Source organism: Besnoitia besnoiti, chromosome II (assembly GCF_002563875.1).
Source record: "Besnoitia besnoiti strain Bb-Ger1 chromosome II, whole genome shotgun sequence".
Taxonomy (NCBI): Eukaryota; Apicomplexa; class Conoidasida; order Eucoccidiorida; family Sarcocystidae; genus Besnoitia; species Besnoitia besnoiti.
Genome location: NC_042357.1, coordinates 405,069 through 423,434, shown reverse-complemented (window position 1 = coordinate 423,434; position 18,366 = coordinate 405,069). Strand labels below are relative to the sequence as shown.

At 53.0% G+C, this 18,366-nt stretch overlaps 2 protein-coding genes across 2 annotated transcripts; both read right to left on the bottom strand.

Annotated features, from left to right (window-relative positions):
• Nucleotides 1-680: 680 nt before the first annotated feature.
• BESB_033960 (uncharacterized protein) lies at nt 681-1,748 on the bottom strand (the record flags this gene model as incomplete). The annotated part of the gene is made up of 1 exon (XM_029361982.1): nt 681-1,748. The coding sequence occupies one exon, from the start codon at nt 1,746-1,748 to the stop codon at nt 681-683; it is 1,068 nt and encodes a 355-aa protein (XP_029220947.1).
• Nucleotides 1,749-13,264: 11,516 nt separating this feature from the next.
• On the bottom strand, nt 13,265-14,374 carry BESB_033950 (uncharacterized protein; the record flags this gene model as incomplete). The annotated part of the gene is made up of 1 exon (XM_029361981.1): nt 13,265-14,374. The coding sequence occupies one exon, from the start codon at nt 14,372-14,374 to the stop codon at nt 13,265-13,267; it is 1,110 nt and encodes a 369-aa protein (XP_029220946.1).
• Nucleotides 14,375-18,366: the final 3,992 nt, after the last annotated feature.

Here is an 18,366-nt window from a genome sequence, read left to right as displayed (position 1 = left end):
AAATGCGAAACACAATGACTGGATAACGTAAGCAACACAGTGTCGGAAGTAGTTCACCAACCAGGTACTCACACAGGCGTTCGCCGGTTTTTTGACAAGCGTGACTACTATATAGAATTCGGCGCCTTTGTTTGCAGCCGAGACAAATACAGTAATAAAGGGCAGTGGCTAAACGTCACAGAGTAAGAACGTAACCGTTAGTCCCTCTATCCGCAAAGCTCAAACGATTGTGAAGACGAATAGGCCGATGAGAGTGGTCCGAGCACACACTGGAGGAAAGGAAGCGTGAGAAAGCGGAGCCTCTCGCTTCTACGTCACGCCAGAAATCGAGGAAATGAAGTCCCACCCTCGATATATCGGTCTGCGCTAGGACAGTCTACCAGGATGGCTCATTAAACGGGATCCTTCTGTGTTGTACCCGGGCCTCTACGTTCCCTCTGATCATCCGGGGAGCGTTCACGATTTGAGTATCCCCCACTTGCCTTATTCGCATGGTGGTGACCTCGATCAACTCCTCGGATATCGCCGCGTGAGGCGGACTCGGCTTCAGCAGCATGCCGCCCTCAGACACCGCATTTTCCGATGCACCGGATTTCCACAGTATGTATGAGGGCCAGAGCTCGAGTTCCGATGTGACAAAAAACTGAACTCTGGCGAAAACGCAAGAAGTCTCATTCTAGTTACAGAAGAGAGCATATTGTGGCGAGAAGCAGCGTAGCGGCGAACCATGAAGATTCCATTCTTGACGGGGGGCCGGCGCCGGCGGGACCCGAAGTGCCTTGGATGAGTATCTTCAGCAGGCACTGCTTCTGCTCACTCAGCACCGTTCTCACAAAAGCCCGAGAGCCACCAGTCTGGCTGGACTCGTCGAGGAGGACGCACCTGTAGCACAGGGATGCATCGTGCTTGGGCGTCGTCTTGAGGGAGAATGTATAACTTTCATTCTCTTGGGGGCTACGCGTGTTTTCTTGGTTCGCCTTGCTCAGCTCAGCGTCAACGAGCTGCTTCAGGTTAACGCTCGTGGCGCATGTGCCGTCGCTGCCATCAAACACGTTCTCCAGGCCGGCTGGCTGCAGCGCCATCCCCGGGCCGCACTTGAATAAAAGAGGCTTATCCGTTGATACAGTCGCATTTTCGGTGCCAGTTTCACATTTTTTTTCCTGCGCCACATCACCCTGCTGGCCTGGCACCTGTTGATGTTCGGAGGGGGCTTCGGGTTTCGACAGGATCTCATCGACAGTGATTTTGACGACGCACCGATTTTTCTCCTCAACGGACTGTTCTGCCCGCTGAATGACCTCCTTTTCCCCATCTTCGCCTGTGACAGCGATGTCACAGCAGTAGTAGACGGTCTTTCCCTGCCGCTGTGTCTTAGGCACAGTCAGTGTGTACACCTGCTTTTTCCCTTGAGAGGGGGCCGGAGTTAGTGTGGCGTCAGACCACACTGTGACTAGTTGGTTCGGGGACTGACAGTCCTCCTTGTCGAAGAACATCCCGTCCGCTGGCGTAAGAGCTGCGTCCTTATTTGCGCTGCATGTAAACGAGATGCTGGAAGCAGAAGGAGAGATCTGTAGCGGAAGCATCTTGTTCCCTCCAGCTTCTGACTGCTCGACTGCATCGCAGATGTTGCTGGTAGGCACAGGCTGAACACCACTGATGGGAAATGACTGCACTTCAGCGGACGCGAACGGCATAAAGACAGCAATGAGGGCAGAGACTGCCACGAATGGCACTCCGCAGACCGCCATTTTCCGTAGGAAACGAACGCCGTGAACAGCAAAAGTCCGTGCTCCGTCAAGTAACGCGTCTCAGTCACATTCAACCAAAATCAGAAAAGGCAGGAAACAGTCGCGTATATGCCAGGACGATGAGGAAGTTGGGTGCAAAGTAGGAAAAGACCGAAAGTGTGAACAGCGAAAAATATCCTTGGACTGCAGGCTAGAAAAACAAGCGCGATATCTGAATGCATGCGATCGCCAAGACACATATGCACTGCCACCACATGGGGCTAGGCTGTGTCCCCAGCCACTTGGGTTATGTAACGGTATCAGGATAAGCCACACATTGCCTTCCGGGGCGATAGCTTGGACTCAGGCCTGCTGCTGCCCCTGTGAATGACAGCGTATGATTCCCAATAGATTGAGAAACACAGAGGCACACTAGCCTGCAGCCGTCCCCGTATGCGCATACACATCGTGTGCATCAGCCTGAGCAGTGCCTCTCAACTGCACACCCTCGCCGTCCCGACTCTTTCAGCAATAGACAGCAGAGGCTGTCCTACTTTGCCGGCGCGGTGCACCCCATTGCATTCACCGCACTCATTTGTTGTGAACGGCCTTCTTACAACATGCCAATCTTTTTCTGTGTGCTTTTCAAGAAATCCAATACCAGCAGCGCGATCTGCGCTTCATGTCTCCCAGTTCCTGGAGAAACGCACGTCATTGGTGTCCACCTCCCCCGCTAGGTAATAGTATATTACGAGAATCATCGACGCTTTAATGCGGCTGATCCAGGGAACTGCATTCACTAGCACCTTCGTTTCAAGCGGGCTGTGCTGCTGGAGGCTGCCGAGTAAGATCCGAGACGGATCTGCGTGAATGGTTGAGGACGACAGTTCAGGACAGTCAGGAAACATGTAGAACCCCTCACGGAGATGCACGTTTGTAGCTCGACGCCGCAAAACGTTCCGTCGCAGGAATCTTAGGATCCCTGTAAGCGCCCAGGTGGTTCGCCCCAGCAGCACACACGCTGCGCCTCCCAGCGCTTAAATTGTCCCCACCCTGCTAGACTCGGCGCCGTCTGCAAGGTTGCCCCTCTCGCGCGGGAAGAGTCAGCACAGCGAATCACTCAGTTCGCTTTCAGTCGATCACGATTCAGTCGGAGCACATGCAGGTTACTGTAACTCGACTAAGCTCACGAACGCAGGTCCGTACTAAGTACCGCCGCGAGCGGGAGTCGCCATCGCCCTCGTTATTCTGAGTCGGGTATGATGTGCACGGTTCTCCTGTGCTCGGCAGCAAGAATGTGTCTTTAGGTCGATTGCGTTGTGGCGCATACAGAGTTGCAGTAGTTCCCGAACTACTCGATATGCATGTTTGCAGCGGCTGTCTGTTTAGTACGTGGTCCGACAATAGAGCGATGTCTGCAATCCAGGCACTTCCAGCTGAGCACAAATCGAAAATAGTTGCGGCGAAGACGTAGTCGTAGTGTTAATGCGCAGCATTACTGTAAGCGTGCCTCTGGACTTCCATAATTAGCTTCGCAAATACATGATTACAACGGTGCCTTCTGGGCCCGGTGGTAGATCGCAACCGAAACAAGGGAGAAGGGATTCGGCGGATACCGGCACTGGCATTCCGCAGCGAGACAGAGGCAGAGGTGAATAGGACAGGCATGGCAACTCAGCAAATCACGCCAGAAGCAAACTCTCGGGGCGCCGGCGGGAAGACGGGAAACCTGTCCTCTTTGGCTTGTTCTATCACACCCTCGTGAACAATGTAAAATAAGAGGCATCCGCTCGTGACTCCTTAATCTGCGGCTGTCTTAGTCCGTTGGATCTGCGCAAGATGCAGTCCCGCTTTAGAAAAGCATGACTTTCGCAGAACTGCTGGAACTGAACGGAAACTAGCTTGCCAGGAATCAGACTGCAGACCACGCCAGTAAACGCAATCACACGCTGTATGGTACATCTCCCCGGTGTTTCTCGAACCGCCGGGTGAACTGACACTCTGAACGAATTTTTTAGATAGCGAAAAAAAGCTACCGTGGGTAGTTTCAATATGTCCCAGCAGGCGCGGCCGCGCAGGACAGTCACCAGCCGCTTTGCAGCATGCCTTCACGCGTGGAACACCTAAACTCCCTCAAGACGACGTCCTGTCTTCTATGCATGCCAGGCCCGTGGGTCTCGGATTTGAACGAAAATTGGCGTTTGCGCAGACCGCTTGTGACAGTCTGTACTGGAGCCGAAGACGACGCACAAACAACGCGTCAATGCTGGCGCGACAGCAGTGGCAATCTCCTGGAACACCCTCTCGTAATAAAACAGGTGGGTTAACGTCCTTGACCGCCCGCCGCCCCTGGCTGTTAGCCATCCTACTGCATCGCCGACAGCAGTCCGACCGCGAAAAAAAAAACGTAAGAACGCAACGGCCGGCTAGCAGTGAAGGAGTGCCCGATGGCACCGGCCCCAGTGTCACCGCGATGCGAAGTTATAATAAGCACTTTCTTGGCGAAGGCGTAGTGGGCGGAGCCGTCGCGTCAGCGCTGTGCAAGGAACTGAAGCAGCTTGAAGCAAAGTCCGGTGCCGTAGGGTGGAGCATGATTGAGCGTGAACGCGTACTCCTATGGCTCTTGTGGCTTGGACGTCGTCGCATTCGTCACCTTCAGATCAGCATTGAAAACCTGCTTCGGGCTTACCCTCATGTCTCGAAGCTCAGGTCGCTCACAAACACGTTTTCTGTTCCTGCCGGTTGCAGCTCCATTCGTTTCCCGCACTTAAAAGAAACGGGGACCGTGGGCGTCACGGAAGCGGTTTCGAGATCACTGGCACGGAAACAGTCGCACACTGAGTGCACGAGATAAACTAATATTAGCGATCACGCCCGACGCCGCGTAATTACCAAATCGTAGAGAGCGGGGTTGACCGGGCACGCAAGCGTGACCGGCAAGAAACCGAGGCGACATATGGATGAAGTCCCCCCGAACTTCCAGGGATGGGAGAAGTCCAGGACTGCAACGATCGAAACTCGATCCGCGGCATCCGTGCAGGTGTGCACGGAGGTGGGTGACTGCACGCGTACCCCCCGTATCACCGGCGGGTATTCCGTTGCACTTCATCAAAGAGGGGGTAGGAAGGCGAAGAGGGCGCAAGAAGACAAGAAAAAAAGGGGGGGGGGGGGGGGGGCTGGGGGTTGAGTCTCTCGCTGGGTCGCGACCTGCCTGGGAACACCCGCGGGGACGGGTCGATCTCGATCCCCCTCTCAGCCCGGCACGACCGCCGACCCTCTTCTTCTTATTGCAATTGCAACACCTCTGTTGGCCCCTTCTGCCACTGAATATGTTTGCAGTTTTTGAATAGCATCTCTGATGCCGGATCTAAAGATCATAACTTCTCTTAGAAGTACCTCCCTCGTGAACTACAAATAGAACTCGCCCTTTGTCGGCGTGGTGCGCGCCACGTATCCCAAACGGCAATCTTCCACCGCACAACAAAAGGACTAGATATCTATCCGAGCAACACTCTGGGAGCTTCTGATGCATAAACTTACTGCCATATCACAAACGGATCTACATGCGGCTTTTTCGTTCCGTATTCGCTCGCGAATCCTGTGTGTGCAAAAGCCTACCTTACTGAACAGGGGAACGACGAGCGTGACTGCCTGGACGGCCTACATGCGGGACTGGACGACAAAGACAAGTGGAGTGCTGTCCTTCTCCCCCACCGTCTCCATCTTTCGATGCCAGCTGCCAATCTGTGTTTATTGAATTACAATAGCAGTAGGAAATGGCCGGTGTCATGGACTCACGGGTCGGTTTTAGGGTTTAGTTTTGGCTATAGTGTTATAGATTGCCTCACAGACGCCCTCGCACCTGTTCCGCTGTCCAAATCGGCTCGAACATCTGTGGAGGACCCCTGCCTTTCTTACTATGTGGAGGACCCCTGCCTTTCTTACTACTATTTTTGCTTTTGCACAGCGTTGCCATGTGACCCGGTTACTCCCCTTCGCTGCGGTATGTGGCCGCTACTCTGATTGTCAGGTGTAAGCCTGCGCCGATCGTCATCATTCCTCTTGAGTATTGCGGGCTGCCCCTCATCGCTGTGCCACTAACTCTCTCTCTTTCTGCCGGCAGTCGCACCGTTTCAACTCCGCGCTGCTCTCTGCTGGTGGTGTCTCGGAGATAAAACCGCAGGCGTCTGTGGCCGCAGTACCATGCGGTCCAGGTGCCCCCGTTGTCCTGAGTACGTTGTCTAGAGCGGCGGGAGCGAGATCCTTGCTTCTTGGTTATTCAATCCATGTGCAGGGGTTCCTATGCAGCAAGACGCGGACTACCGAAAGGTGATTGCGCGGACGGCGCCAGTACCCCAAGGGTGGAGCGGATCCATTCTGACTCGCTCATTCCCCTTCTCATCGGACGCGGACGCGCGTGTTTTAAAACAGACTCAGCAGGTGACTTCGACGCCCTGTTTTAGGCGAATAGATGGCAACCACGCGCTGATGGTAACCATGCCACAGTGAATAACGAAATAGCACCTTAATCCTTGCGCAACACCGGCGGAAACCTGGTTTGGACCCTCCCTTGACCTGCTGGGTTTTGCACACAGTCTAAGACTGCTGTGGTTAACCCTAGGCTCCAGGAGCCTGGCACATTTTCAGCAAAATGTGAGTGAATTCGTTTACGCGCGGCTCCCTCACTCCACCCGAGGTGTTGCGGTAGTGGTCGGCTCGCGGCGAAGACAGTATATGCGGCCACTATCAGCCAGCAAAGGCCGAGAAGTATGCCTATGTGAATATCAAGCTGACAGGAACTGTCCTCGAGGCATGAAGCACACGTCGACTCTTGGGGGACGACACAGTTCCTGACGGCCCATCTACAGCAGCCTTCGATATGCATGCCCGCCGTTCACTATCACCTGTTCTCATCGCAGAGGTGTAATATATCAAGCTGATACACACTCGGGTGCCAAGGGGCTAGGCCTGTATAATCTCCGACTTGTCCGCAGGTGAGTGTATTAACAGCAAAAGATTAGAGGCAGGCAGTAGCTGTCCTTAAGGTGTGAAGAGAGGCGCCGCCTTCCGTTTTGCGACCCAGAGGCTCACTACATTTTCGGTCGTGCCACAACGGCCGACGGCGTCGCCATAAACGTTTTCTTGGTGAGCTGGCTGCAGGAGCATACTGGAAAGCCCAATGGCGTAGAAACAGCAGTGGATGCAGTGGTCGTCTGAGTGTACCAGGACAACCGGGGTCCCTGGCTCGCCGCCGTGGGCGTCCTGCGACCCTGGATGTTGTAGATCGGTGTTAGGCACCTCGCTCGCGTCATCTGAGGGCTTCCTAATATTGCACTATTAACACATTTCGTGATGGCTGCAGAAGTCGTAACGCTGTCCCAAGCCTTCAGGCAGCAGAAAGGTCACAGTTGAAGTAGACTGTCAGCCGTGACCGTCGACGTATTGTTTTTGTAAGATGCCGTCAGGATGATCCCATCCTCGAGAATCCTTCTTGAATAGTTCTATAAATGAATCCGATGAGCACGGTAACAGCCCGATGCTACGCGAAACTATCCGCATCCCAACATATCACACACAACTGTCATAAGAGATTGCGGTCATGGAAGTTAATTGGCACACAGCGGGCACAATCAACGGGACTGCTTCGCCCAGGGGCGGAACAGACTCTGGTTCACTCATTTCCACTCAATTTTTTTCTCGGCATATTGCATCCGCTCCTTGTGACTGCTTCTGATCGCCCTGCAATCACTGGAGTACTCCGGCCTCAAGAGACGCCAATCAAACCAATGCTTTCGCACGAATGATTCAAGCGCTCTCTTTGTGTGGAACCTTCCCATCTTCTGTTTTACTTACCGCTGGTTTCCTTCGCTGCTTCGCCACCACCTTTCTCGAGCCTGTATTGTGTGGACGACCTTGCCGAATTCATTGGCTCGCTAGGCCCACTAGGCCAACAGCATGTCATTCGCACCCGGAAAAGTCCTGGAACCGTTACATAGGTAACACTCGTTGGTGTACTCTCCTGCCCTGGCAGGTTTCGCAAGTTTAATTTGCCTGCGTATCGACGATAGCACGCGACGACGGCGGCCACTCTTGATGGACGCGCCATACGCGAATCGCTCTCACCTAAGTTCAGGCGATCTCCGACGTTATTCAGACATACTGCATAGCAGCTTGTGAAGCAGCAGCACCATCTGCGGAAGCATAGACGAAGATAACACCCAGCCCAAGTCTATGTTCGAAGCCGGGCCATAGGGCTTGGAAAGCCGTGTCCGCTGGTTGTCAGCCTTTGGAAGACCAGCGACAGAAAGCAGTCAATTTCCCTCCACCCGCACACTGTTCGCAGAGAGTCCCGGTCCGACCTCCCATTATTTCACAGCGCTAGCGACCCCATGCCACCATCTTGGGTTCCCCAAGTGCGCATTTGTCAACAAGAGACGAATCGCCCTGCGAGAACGGAGACCTTGAACAGGGCCGTGTACATTTGTTAGGCACCTATCCGTCGGTAAAAACCAAACAATTCGTTTCTGCATGGCTCTACCGCTGAAAGAAAAGCATTCCCATAACGAAGGTGCAGCCGAAAAATGGAGGGACTGTCGCGCGCGAAGCAGTAGATACTGGAGGAACCGACCCCCGGACCGTGATTTTCAGAACATTGCCCCATGGTGCTAGATGTGGAAGGCGGAAAGCGTGTCTCAGGCCCAAGAGGATAGGGGGCGCATTTGTAACACACCTCCACATCGTGGAGAAGTGCTGTATTCACAGTGAATGAATACTCAGGGACAGTCCGGTGGCCCAACATCTCTTTCCTACGCTTGATTCGGATTACCTTCAACTCGGCATCAGCGAGGCTCCTGAGGCCGGTGCTTGTGTCACATTCATCCAAGTCATGGACGTAAACGTTTTGCGTCCCCCAAACGAAGCAAGTGGTGCTTTTTGTCACCCCACAAATCTACTGAAGGCGAAATGTCGATATTGTGACATTGTGAAATTTCGTCAGTACATTTAGCACTATGCGTGGGACCACCCTCTATGTTTGGAGCACTTTGCTTGTCCTTTCCGCTACGTTTGGCACATCCGTGCTCTCAGATCCATCTGCAACTCACTTCCTACTAAAGTGTCTGGGGACCAATCGTTGGTACCGAGTGTACCCACGTGTGAAAAGGATGGTGATGCTGGAACTGAACTGAGAATACAACTGTCCCTCACGATCGGTCGTTCAGGTGCAAGCGTATCATTTATATGCGACGAAAGCAATAACGCACAGATGGCACCATCGGCTGGTGCTATGTAGACGCCTGCTTCCAGTCAGACAAGCCTCTCAGAGATCCGTGGCCCCACGCGTATTTATGAAGGTCATCCAGTTCAGGCAGCCCGCAAACGTACACTCTGGAGGTCCCAAGGCGTGGCGGAAGAAAGCTGTGGTGTACTATATTTGCGGTATCAATGATGCAACCACCCGGGGAACGCAGGGAGACGGCGACGCGACCTCTCCCTCGGAACAGTCATCGTGGAAGTCACCATACAGGCTGCCTCTAACGGCAAAGGCACCTACAGTCAAATGTCGTGTCAAGCCAATTTTCGGAGGAATACAAAGAACAGTCAGCAATATTTGGGACTGCGTAACGACCCAGTATATATGCAAGCATGGTCGCCGCATGTCCGGTTGAGGCAGTGGGGGCAGCGAGGCATCGCACACGGAATCTTCACAGAGTCGCATATGATCGGCACAGGCATAACTCAACGATAAGCGAGAGAGAGATTCACTAACAAACCCACCCGCATTCCACGGCACTATATTCGATGTAATCCGTTGAAACGGGACGGTGCATGGGGCACAAGGTCACGTGTCGGGCGCGGCTAGCCCCATGGCGAAGAGCCGCCCTGATGACTCTGCCCATTCCAGGAGGGCCACGATTCCAGTTCCCGATGCGCACTCTCCGCCCTGTCAAACAGCTCAAGAAACACTAGCGCCTGCGCTGCTTTTGTGCCAGGCATTGCCTCAAAATGGAGATGAACAGTACAACAACATGGAAGGCTGTTGTTTGGAAATCGTACCGTCTCCCCGGGGAGCCCGCAAGAGCCGGTGCGGCGCCGTCTATCGATCTTTACTAATTCCGAAGCAATGCGGCAAGAAGCAAGACCTTGAGATGAGATCCTGCTATTTCCTAAAGCATATTGATGGTTCCTTCTCGTAGAGTTAACTTTATCAATCCCTTATCAGAAAAGACAGGCCGCGGAAGCGGCTGCCCGTCCTCCCCCCCCGTCCTCACCCCCCCCGCCCCCCGAAGCCTCACCATCGTCCTCAAATGAGCATTGTTGTGGCAGGCATGGGATATTCACATTGCATCTAATGCATCTCGTACCACTCAGACATTCCAGTCCATCTCTGGCTTGTTTTTCCTTCCCTGTGCTTGCGCATTCGGAAGGGCGTACAGTACAAGATAAACATGCAACGAGGGAAACGCACCGATTGGAATGTTGCTCGTCTCCGCTACTCTAGTGACGCTGGAACGACGGTTCGTTCGCGCGACAGACGTAGAGAACAGTCCGAATTTCATCAGTGCCGAGGTGTATTTGAAAAAACATGCTGTCATTCTGCTGGTGTGGTCACATTACCCTGACACGACATGGACCAATCCCGTCCGCGGGCAATATCGACCGATAACTTCAAGATTAGTGCAAGCAGTCTGTCAGACTTTCCGTACTTGGTCCAAGCAGACGTTTCGCTCGGCAGACACCATTATCCAAAAGAGGGTGTCACGTAAGAGGTGTATTTTGCCCGGCGATGGCTCCACACGCAAGGGTGAACGCGCAAGGAACCACCTGCGGCCAACTGGATCAGCAGACCATGATGAATCAAGAAACAAGGCATTATGGTGTCGAAGAAGCTTGTGTGTCAGAGCACAATTCACTGGTGGGAATGAAACTCTGCGTGGAGGGCAAGCCCCTTGGCGGGGAATACGCCTACGGTAGCCACTGCGCTGCAGGTGACGCCGACGCGGACTGTGGCGTGCTGTCCACTCGATACTGTCACACATCCCTATCTCCTTATCTATGTGAGCTGCTGAGGAAGCGATGCTCAGACGTTGTACACTAGAAACATTAGACTCAAGAAAAAGCTTCCGAAAAAGTGGGGAGTTGCCGCGACTAACACTGCAGATGCTGCCTGGCTGTTCTCAGCCTTGCTTGTTATTCTGACTGTGCGTGTCTTGATGTCTGCTGACTGGTCGCGTTTTCTCTTTGGCTCCGCCTGTTGAATTGCTTCCGGGACGATGCATCTTTAGTAAATATGCTGACCAGATTTACAGCAAGGGTAAATGCCTTCTAAGAATCAACTGCGTCCTCGTTAGGCGTTGCACTGTCGCATACAGATGCAAGGGTCTCTCTCTTCTAGCACGCACGGACAGTGCGCGCAGCAGAGTTTTTCATCCGGCTTTGGCTGAAGAGTAACCCCCCTGGCTTTTCCGCAGCTGAACTGCACGCTGGACTGATTTGGTGACGTTCACCTCCTCTCCATTGTTTTCCTCAGGAGCACATCTTTGGTAAGGTTTGGTGGTTAGGCTTCTGTTTGAATCTCCGTCCGCGGAGCCACCTGAGCCTGGCTGCGAGGATTTCTTCACATCAATCGTAAGATGCAAGTCGTTGTTTTCGGGGGTGAGTCCCCTGGAAACCCCACAGCTTCAAGGCGTTGGGGACGGCTTTGCGAGGTGAGAGTGCATTTGCAGTATAGCGCTATAGCCGTCTGAGGCCTGGAGGAAACTTCAAAGTGTTACTTTTGGCTTGTCGTTGCCGCCAGCCGCCTCCAGTGTCGCGCCGTGGTAAACGAATTCAAGACAGGCCTTGTGATCGTCGCAGGCGGGGGTGCTGTAGAACTTTGTGAAGTCCTCGTTATGTGGGGAAAACTCGGCTTTGCTGTCCTCTCCACAAGGGAATATTACTGCGGACATCGTGGAGTCGACCACAACAGTTTCCTGCTTTCCCGGCTCACACGGAACGCACGACTTTGTCGATCGTTGAGGCCACAGAAGCTCCTATAGAGGCGGTAGCAATAAATATAAACTCGCATAGATCAGGAATGAGGCCGCCCAAGCCGCACTTGCAAGTGCAAGATACCGCATTGCGCGAGGAAAAGCTGTCATGTTGTTAAACTGCCACCTCAGGGACGGAATGCAAGTCCGAGTCAATAGCAGGCCATTCAAGCACCAATGCTATTGCTCGGAGCATTCATTGAGAAAAATTGAAAAAAACTCCGCGACTGCAAAATCTGCTTACCAGGCGGCTGTGTGTATTGCTTTGCATGAAGAACCTATGCCGCCATGCACTGGGCGACCCACTCCAGTGAGCAACGGGAGCGCTCACATCGGAGGAACAGCAACCCAATTGGGGGAGCGATACGTCCCTGCGTGCCACGGAGGACAGCAGGGCAAACTATACGGATGTTGCCGGCTAGTACGAGATTGAGAGTCTACAGTGTCGGGACTAGCAGCAGAATGCTGGTAGAGTTTGTTTTATTTCACGACAAAAGATGTGGTAGATACAGTATCAATGTATCTTCCTCGTTGCAGCAACGCTCCTGTGCCCTGAACGCTATCAAGTTGTATTCAGTGCGTTAGGAGAGAACAAACGCTGAAATCAAGTACGTAGTCTGACAGCGATTGACGTGTTCCTTCTTTGGGCAAGAGGTCTCTCTCCGGCAATCTCACCTCAGTATGGCACATCCCCTTGTGTCGAAGCCCCGCCTGGTGCTTTTTATCATCATCAGCGTGCTACGCGGGTGACTCAAGAGATGCTATCCCGCCGTTTCAGATCCTAAGTGGCATTGAATCGATGCTACTGCAGCAGCTTCCCACTTTGAAAGAAAGTGGGCATCGCACTACACAGACGGTGTACGTTTTTCTCTCATTTTGTCCCGCTTTGAAAGCGCATTCCGTCTGCAAATACCTGTATATCACCTTGTGCTCCCCTGACTGGGAAGCCCGACTAAAAGAGTTGGTCAAGTATCTCGTGTAGGATGCAGCCTCGTCTGTCGGCCTTGCTGTTGGGTTCTTGCAGTGCTGGCTACCCGGATGCTTACACGGCTGCACACCGCAGGTGACCGTCGAGCGTGCATGGACCCGTCATTGTCTGTGGCATCCTGACTTGGGCACTGATGTTTCTGCCTGCGGAAAAGCCTCAAAGTTTAGACCTTCTAGCCTGAGGGAAATTCTAGCGCCATTTGTTGGATTTCCGGGCCTTGACCACCAGTGGCAGATCAGCTATGCTGCACTAAACCGGTTGGCTCGCTCCGTAGCACAAACGCCGACATGCGTTTGCAAACCCCAGGCAGACGACAGAAATCCACAAACAATATGCATCCATATGCTTTGGAGTGCATTGACATAGTGGGTGAACGGCGGTCATGAAACAACAACTAGAGTTCTTCGAAATCGGTTTGTACCGCAAGCCCGGTACGACGCCACAAACGGGCATGGATGAGAAGCGAGAGCACACTCCACCGACAAACTCGACTTTGGTTCTCAACCCGGTTCCGGAAATAACTATATCCGAGAGGCGACTCCCGCTCCTATTATCAGAAGCACATCGACAGCCCGTAGTACGATCGCAGCCGTGGACGTCTCTGCTCCCTGAACAGTTATCTTCACAGTGCACTTCTTGACATTCCCCGTCACGCCCGGATCTCTCAGACTTGCCGGTTTCTCTGAAGTCTTCGGAAGGGTGCAGAGGAAGAAAATGTCGTGGTCGACGGTCGGTTTGGGGCCAACAGTAAGCGTGTATATGCTCTCTTGCCCAACTACATCCTCATGCAACTTCACGCCCTCGGACATCACAGACAGGGCTTGTTGCGTGTCGCATGCTGCATCAACACAGAAAGACTGAGCCAGGACCTCCGGCTGCAAGGCCCCACCGTGTTCCTTTCCACAGCTGAACATGACACTGGGCTCTTGCGGAGGCAGCGTGAGTTCTATTTGTGATCCATCGTTGTCATTCGGGTTGCAGGTCTGGATGGCGCTTGAGTCCGGCTTCTCCGCGGAGCCGCCGCCCTGCTCAGAATGGTCGCCCGTTGTGGTGTCGTTTGGACCATGCTCCGTCTCGGGTTGAGGAGCGTCTTCTGTCTCAACATCAACTTGCAAAATGCAGCTTTGCGGCTGCTTGCTTGGTATGGGCTCACTGAGACTAGGATCCTGCGCAACCGCCGCCAGCTCGTCTTCTGATGCGGCGGCCAAGCATTTGAAGAACAGAGACCTCTTCGTGCGTCCTTGCGAATTTACGTTGAGAGTGTAAATCGTGGGCTTCTGGCCTTCGGAGGGAGATAGAGTGGCGCCGCCGCAGACTTCGTTGAGGGAAACTGGGGGGGAGTGGCACTGCTTTGTCAGAAAGAACGTGTTGGGTTCGCTTGGCGTCAGCTTCGCTTCTTGTTTTTTCCCACACTTGAATTTCAGGCTCTCAACGCTAGGTGGCAGAGTCACCACCTTCGGCTGTTCCTGGGGGGAGACCTCCGGGTCGCAGTCGTGAACTACCTGGGAGCCCTCGGCTTCCGGGTGTCCCTCGTTATGGGCAAAGCATGGGCACCGTCCAAGTATGCCGAGCGCGACAAGTATGGCGACAGTGACTCGAAACGCTTTTGCAACGCGTTTGTGCACGTCCATTTTTCTGATACAAGGGCGGGAAGGAGTCAATCTGGCACGACACAGCATGCGGCCTTAATCGTGTGAGTATAGTCTCAGCCGGCAACGAGTTGAACGAGTTCCTATGCCGCGAGCCGGTAACGCCTACGGAACTAAAGTCAACACGGACATCCAGCAAAGAAAGTGAAATTTGCACATGCAGGCCGATCAGGTTTTCTCAAGTGGAGGAAGTGTTTCGTCGGGGACGCGTACGTTCCCAGGGAATTATTATGTCAGCGAGGCAGATGGAGACAGACAGCGTTTTTTTTTTTCGTTGCGCAGCTGCGCTCTTCTGCCCAGTCAGGGTGCGGCGGCGCGCGGTCACCTGGAGAGCGCAGACTAAGACGCAGATGGGTAAATGCTACCCTATGCAGCCTACAGCTCTCACGACGCTGCGCAGAAGATACTTTACGTATTCCCACAGGATTATGCACCAGCGCTGCATTTCCGTACGACCAGATCTTCAAGCAATAAATGAACACGGCATGTAGTACATCGTCTCTCGCGCGCCCGCAAGTGCAGTCCGTGCTTGGAAACACCAACGGCGTTCCCAGAAGGATGTCCCTTTGCTGGATACTTGTGGATGCATTAGAAGACGACACTGAAACATAGCTCACTGCGATGCTGATTAGATGGTTGCTCCTATCGTATGTTTGAATCTGTAGCGCAGGTCGACGTCCCAGATGGAGGAGGTGTATGCGGTGTCCTCCTCTGAGATTTATGGAAGGCAGTCATTCGCACCATATGTGGGCGTCACAGAGTACACCAATCGCTGGGGGCACTGGTGTACACACTCCTGCCGAGCCTGCTGAGAAGAACTATCATCACCTACGGAGATGCATATAGGGGCACTGAGTAAGCGGAACGGCCGGAGGTACGCGTTACTGTCTGGCAGCGTCTTCAGACCCTAAACTCTAGAGTGAGCAGAAAAGGAGGGGCTACAAATTTTGTTGCGGCAACGGCGCTCGATGAGTTCGACTAGCACCAGATTCTGTGTCAGGGGAGTCGTGCAGGGATGCCTCGCTCATCACGCTGAATTAGAGTCCCCGTTGCGCAGTCCACATGCAAGCAAACTCTGCTTCCAGGAGATTTGCAGTATTCAAAAGGCAAAGAGTACCACCCACTTCTACGCCGTATGCTTTATACCTACTGGACCGCCTGTGGGTGCAGACTACAATTTACAGAATTTACTCGATGCGGAGTGTAAAGATATGCTTCAGGTGTACCTTGCTCGTCTGTACGGTGACATCTCTCCACCTTCACCATACGGTTGCGACGCCTGCAAGCCATCTAAACCGTTTCATCGACCGCAATCTATGCTAAACTCAAACACTGACAACGCCACTCTCTCTGTGTATAGCAACACGAGGTCGCTGTGACGCATAGCTCGAGCGACCACACCTGCGGTGTCCCCTCCCTGTGTCTGCACTTTCAAATTGCTGGAGATCCATAAACAGGCTTCTAGAGCAGCCACTACAGTGGAATTCGTCCTGCATGTCGTCTAGCAGCGGATGCTGATATTAACACGTCCCAAATGTTCGCATTTCCCGCGGCGATGCACAAGAAGTCAACGCTCCAATGATTGAAGGAGGGCCGTGAAAAGAAAAATGGAGCATTGCAACGACCACTGCAGCGACATTTCCCACATAGATACTTACTGAGTGAAATTCCCAAGAATTGGCAGTGTGTCTGTAAGAACCGTGTGTGACTCACAAGGAGCTGATGGATGCCACACTGTTTAAAACAAGAAGCGGACGAGTACTGGCAATAATCCCCACAGAGCTGCATGACGTACCCCCTGTGCGCCAGACGCCTCGTGATTCACCTCGGCCTCAACAGTAATTCTGACAGTGCAGTTTTTAACATTTTCGGGATCTTCTGCCAACCTCTGGATTGTCTGAGGCTGCTCTGTTCTTGATGCACAGATGAAGTAGAGATCCTTATTGCTGGTTGGCCATGAACTTGTCGAGAGTGTAAACACTGTCTCTTCCCCAACCTGAGTTTTTTCTAGCCTTGTACCCTCACATACTGATGACAGCTCTGCTTCCTTCTCACACTTTCCATCCAAGCAGTACCGCTGTTCGCCAGCGTTGGGCTTAAGAGTGGTATCATTCTTTCCACAGCTGAACCTCACACTGGGCTGACCAGGCTTGATCGCTAGCAGCAGTTCTCTTGCGTCCGTACCGTCAGGATCACATGTCTTATAAGCACCTGCTGGCGGCGTTGTGTGTGACTCACCGTCTGTCGAGTCCGCTTCATCCTTGCCTTCCGTTGTATCGTGTGTCTCTGGCGAAGCCTGAGACTCCTTAACGTCAAACTTCAGCGCGCACGTTAGGATTTTGGCAGAATCCTGTGGTAGAGAGCCCCCGGATATCGTCTTTTCCACAGGATGTGTTTGCTTGCGAGTGCACTTATAATGGATTGACGTCCCGTTGCGCTTTCCGAGAGGTAACTCCAGTGTATAGACTGTTGGTTTGCTGTCGGTCTTGGACTCAGTTATTTTCGCGCCCTGACAAACACTGGCAAGAGATTTGAGCTTGACGGTAGAGTTATTATCTTCGTAGAAGTGATTGGCATTGGTGTTCTGAGGCGCCAGCACTGCGTCCGCATGGCCACCACAGCTAAAGACGACCTTTGTCGTGTTAGGGTTCACAGGTACGCTTGTTGGCTCTCCTCCTCCTTCTGACGGCTCGCACTTGTATTGGATGTTTGTATCTGTTGAGGTCTCGGGGGAATCGGCATCGCCGGAAACGGATGTCAGACAAAGGAGGAAGACGGAAACCAAAATTGTACGGCGCGGGGCAACCCGACGCAGTGACGGAGGCAGGGACATCATTTTATGATGTCGACAGCATTAAGGTGGTGGGTTCGAACAGTGACTCCCACGCTTGAAAGAAACAGCGAATAGTTGGATTTCGGTACAATGCATTCACACCGAGGCCATGCGCACAAAAAAGACATCGCTGCCAATGATCAGAGAGTCACAGCCGGTAGTGTTTGCTTGACTCAAAAATCGACGGACTGTGTTACGCTGTCCCCATTGCAAAGGGAGCAGGTCACTGGCGGGATGCTCAAACGGGAGCGCGAGCCGCGTACTGTTCCGGTTCATAGGAATTGGCGGAACCACTGGCGCAGATTCAGATGCATTTCCGTCTGAGAGTGAACAAAAACATGGCGCCCCCGAGCGTCGGACTCCGAAAGTGTCTTTTCCGCCCAGCGACCTTTCTCCGTCTTCAAATTTCTGCTAGCAACTGCAGGATTTGTAAAGACATGCTTAGCTACACGCCGCTGCGAGCGCCGTAGCAATCACACGGGTATTCCGAAAAATGCTAACTGAAGACTGGAGGAACAGAACATCCCGTCTCACAGACATTTCTTTTTCACCCCGAGCGTTTCATGTCCGGCTATATAATTTTCCCTGCATCAGAAACTGCGTCAAGCAAATATCCGAATGTGCTTGCTATTCCGTTCAGTTGGGAAACACCATTTCCCTGTGTTAGTTCAGCTCCTGAGTGTGCCCTCTGCGGCTGTGTAGACGGTAGTTTCTAGTACCCTTACCACGCCCCTGTATCCAAGGCGCAAAAGACCCGGTAGTTAGGACGTATACTTCCAAGGCATCTAGAAGTAAGAGTGGTCTTTGAGATAGTAGCTACCGTGTGCGTAACAACAGAGACTGCCGGCGGATTTAGCTTAACCGGGTCTTTTTGCATCATTCCTCCCTCGGCCGAGCTACTCACCGAATACGCGTGTTCACGGTTAACAAGCGACATAGCTACATGTGTGACTGCGTCCTGACCGTCCATGTGGTAGCATGCTCCTACTAGTTGGTTTAACAGGTACTTTAGGTGTCTTGAGCAGTCCAGTGGGGTGGTGGTGAACTGCAATCATAACGAACTTGGTTGTCTGTACCTCATAACCGGAGTCATCTTCAGTATTCTAGGAACTATAATGTCTCTGTTTATTCGTAACTGCAT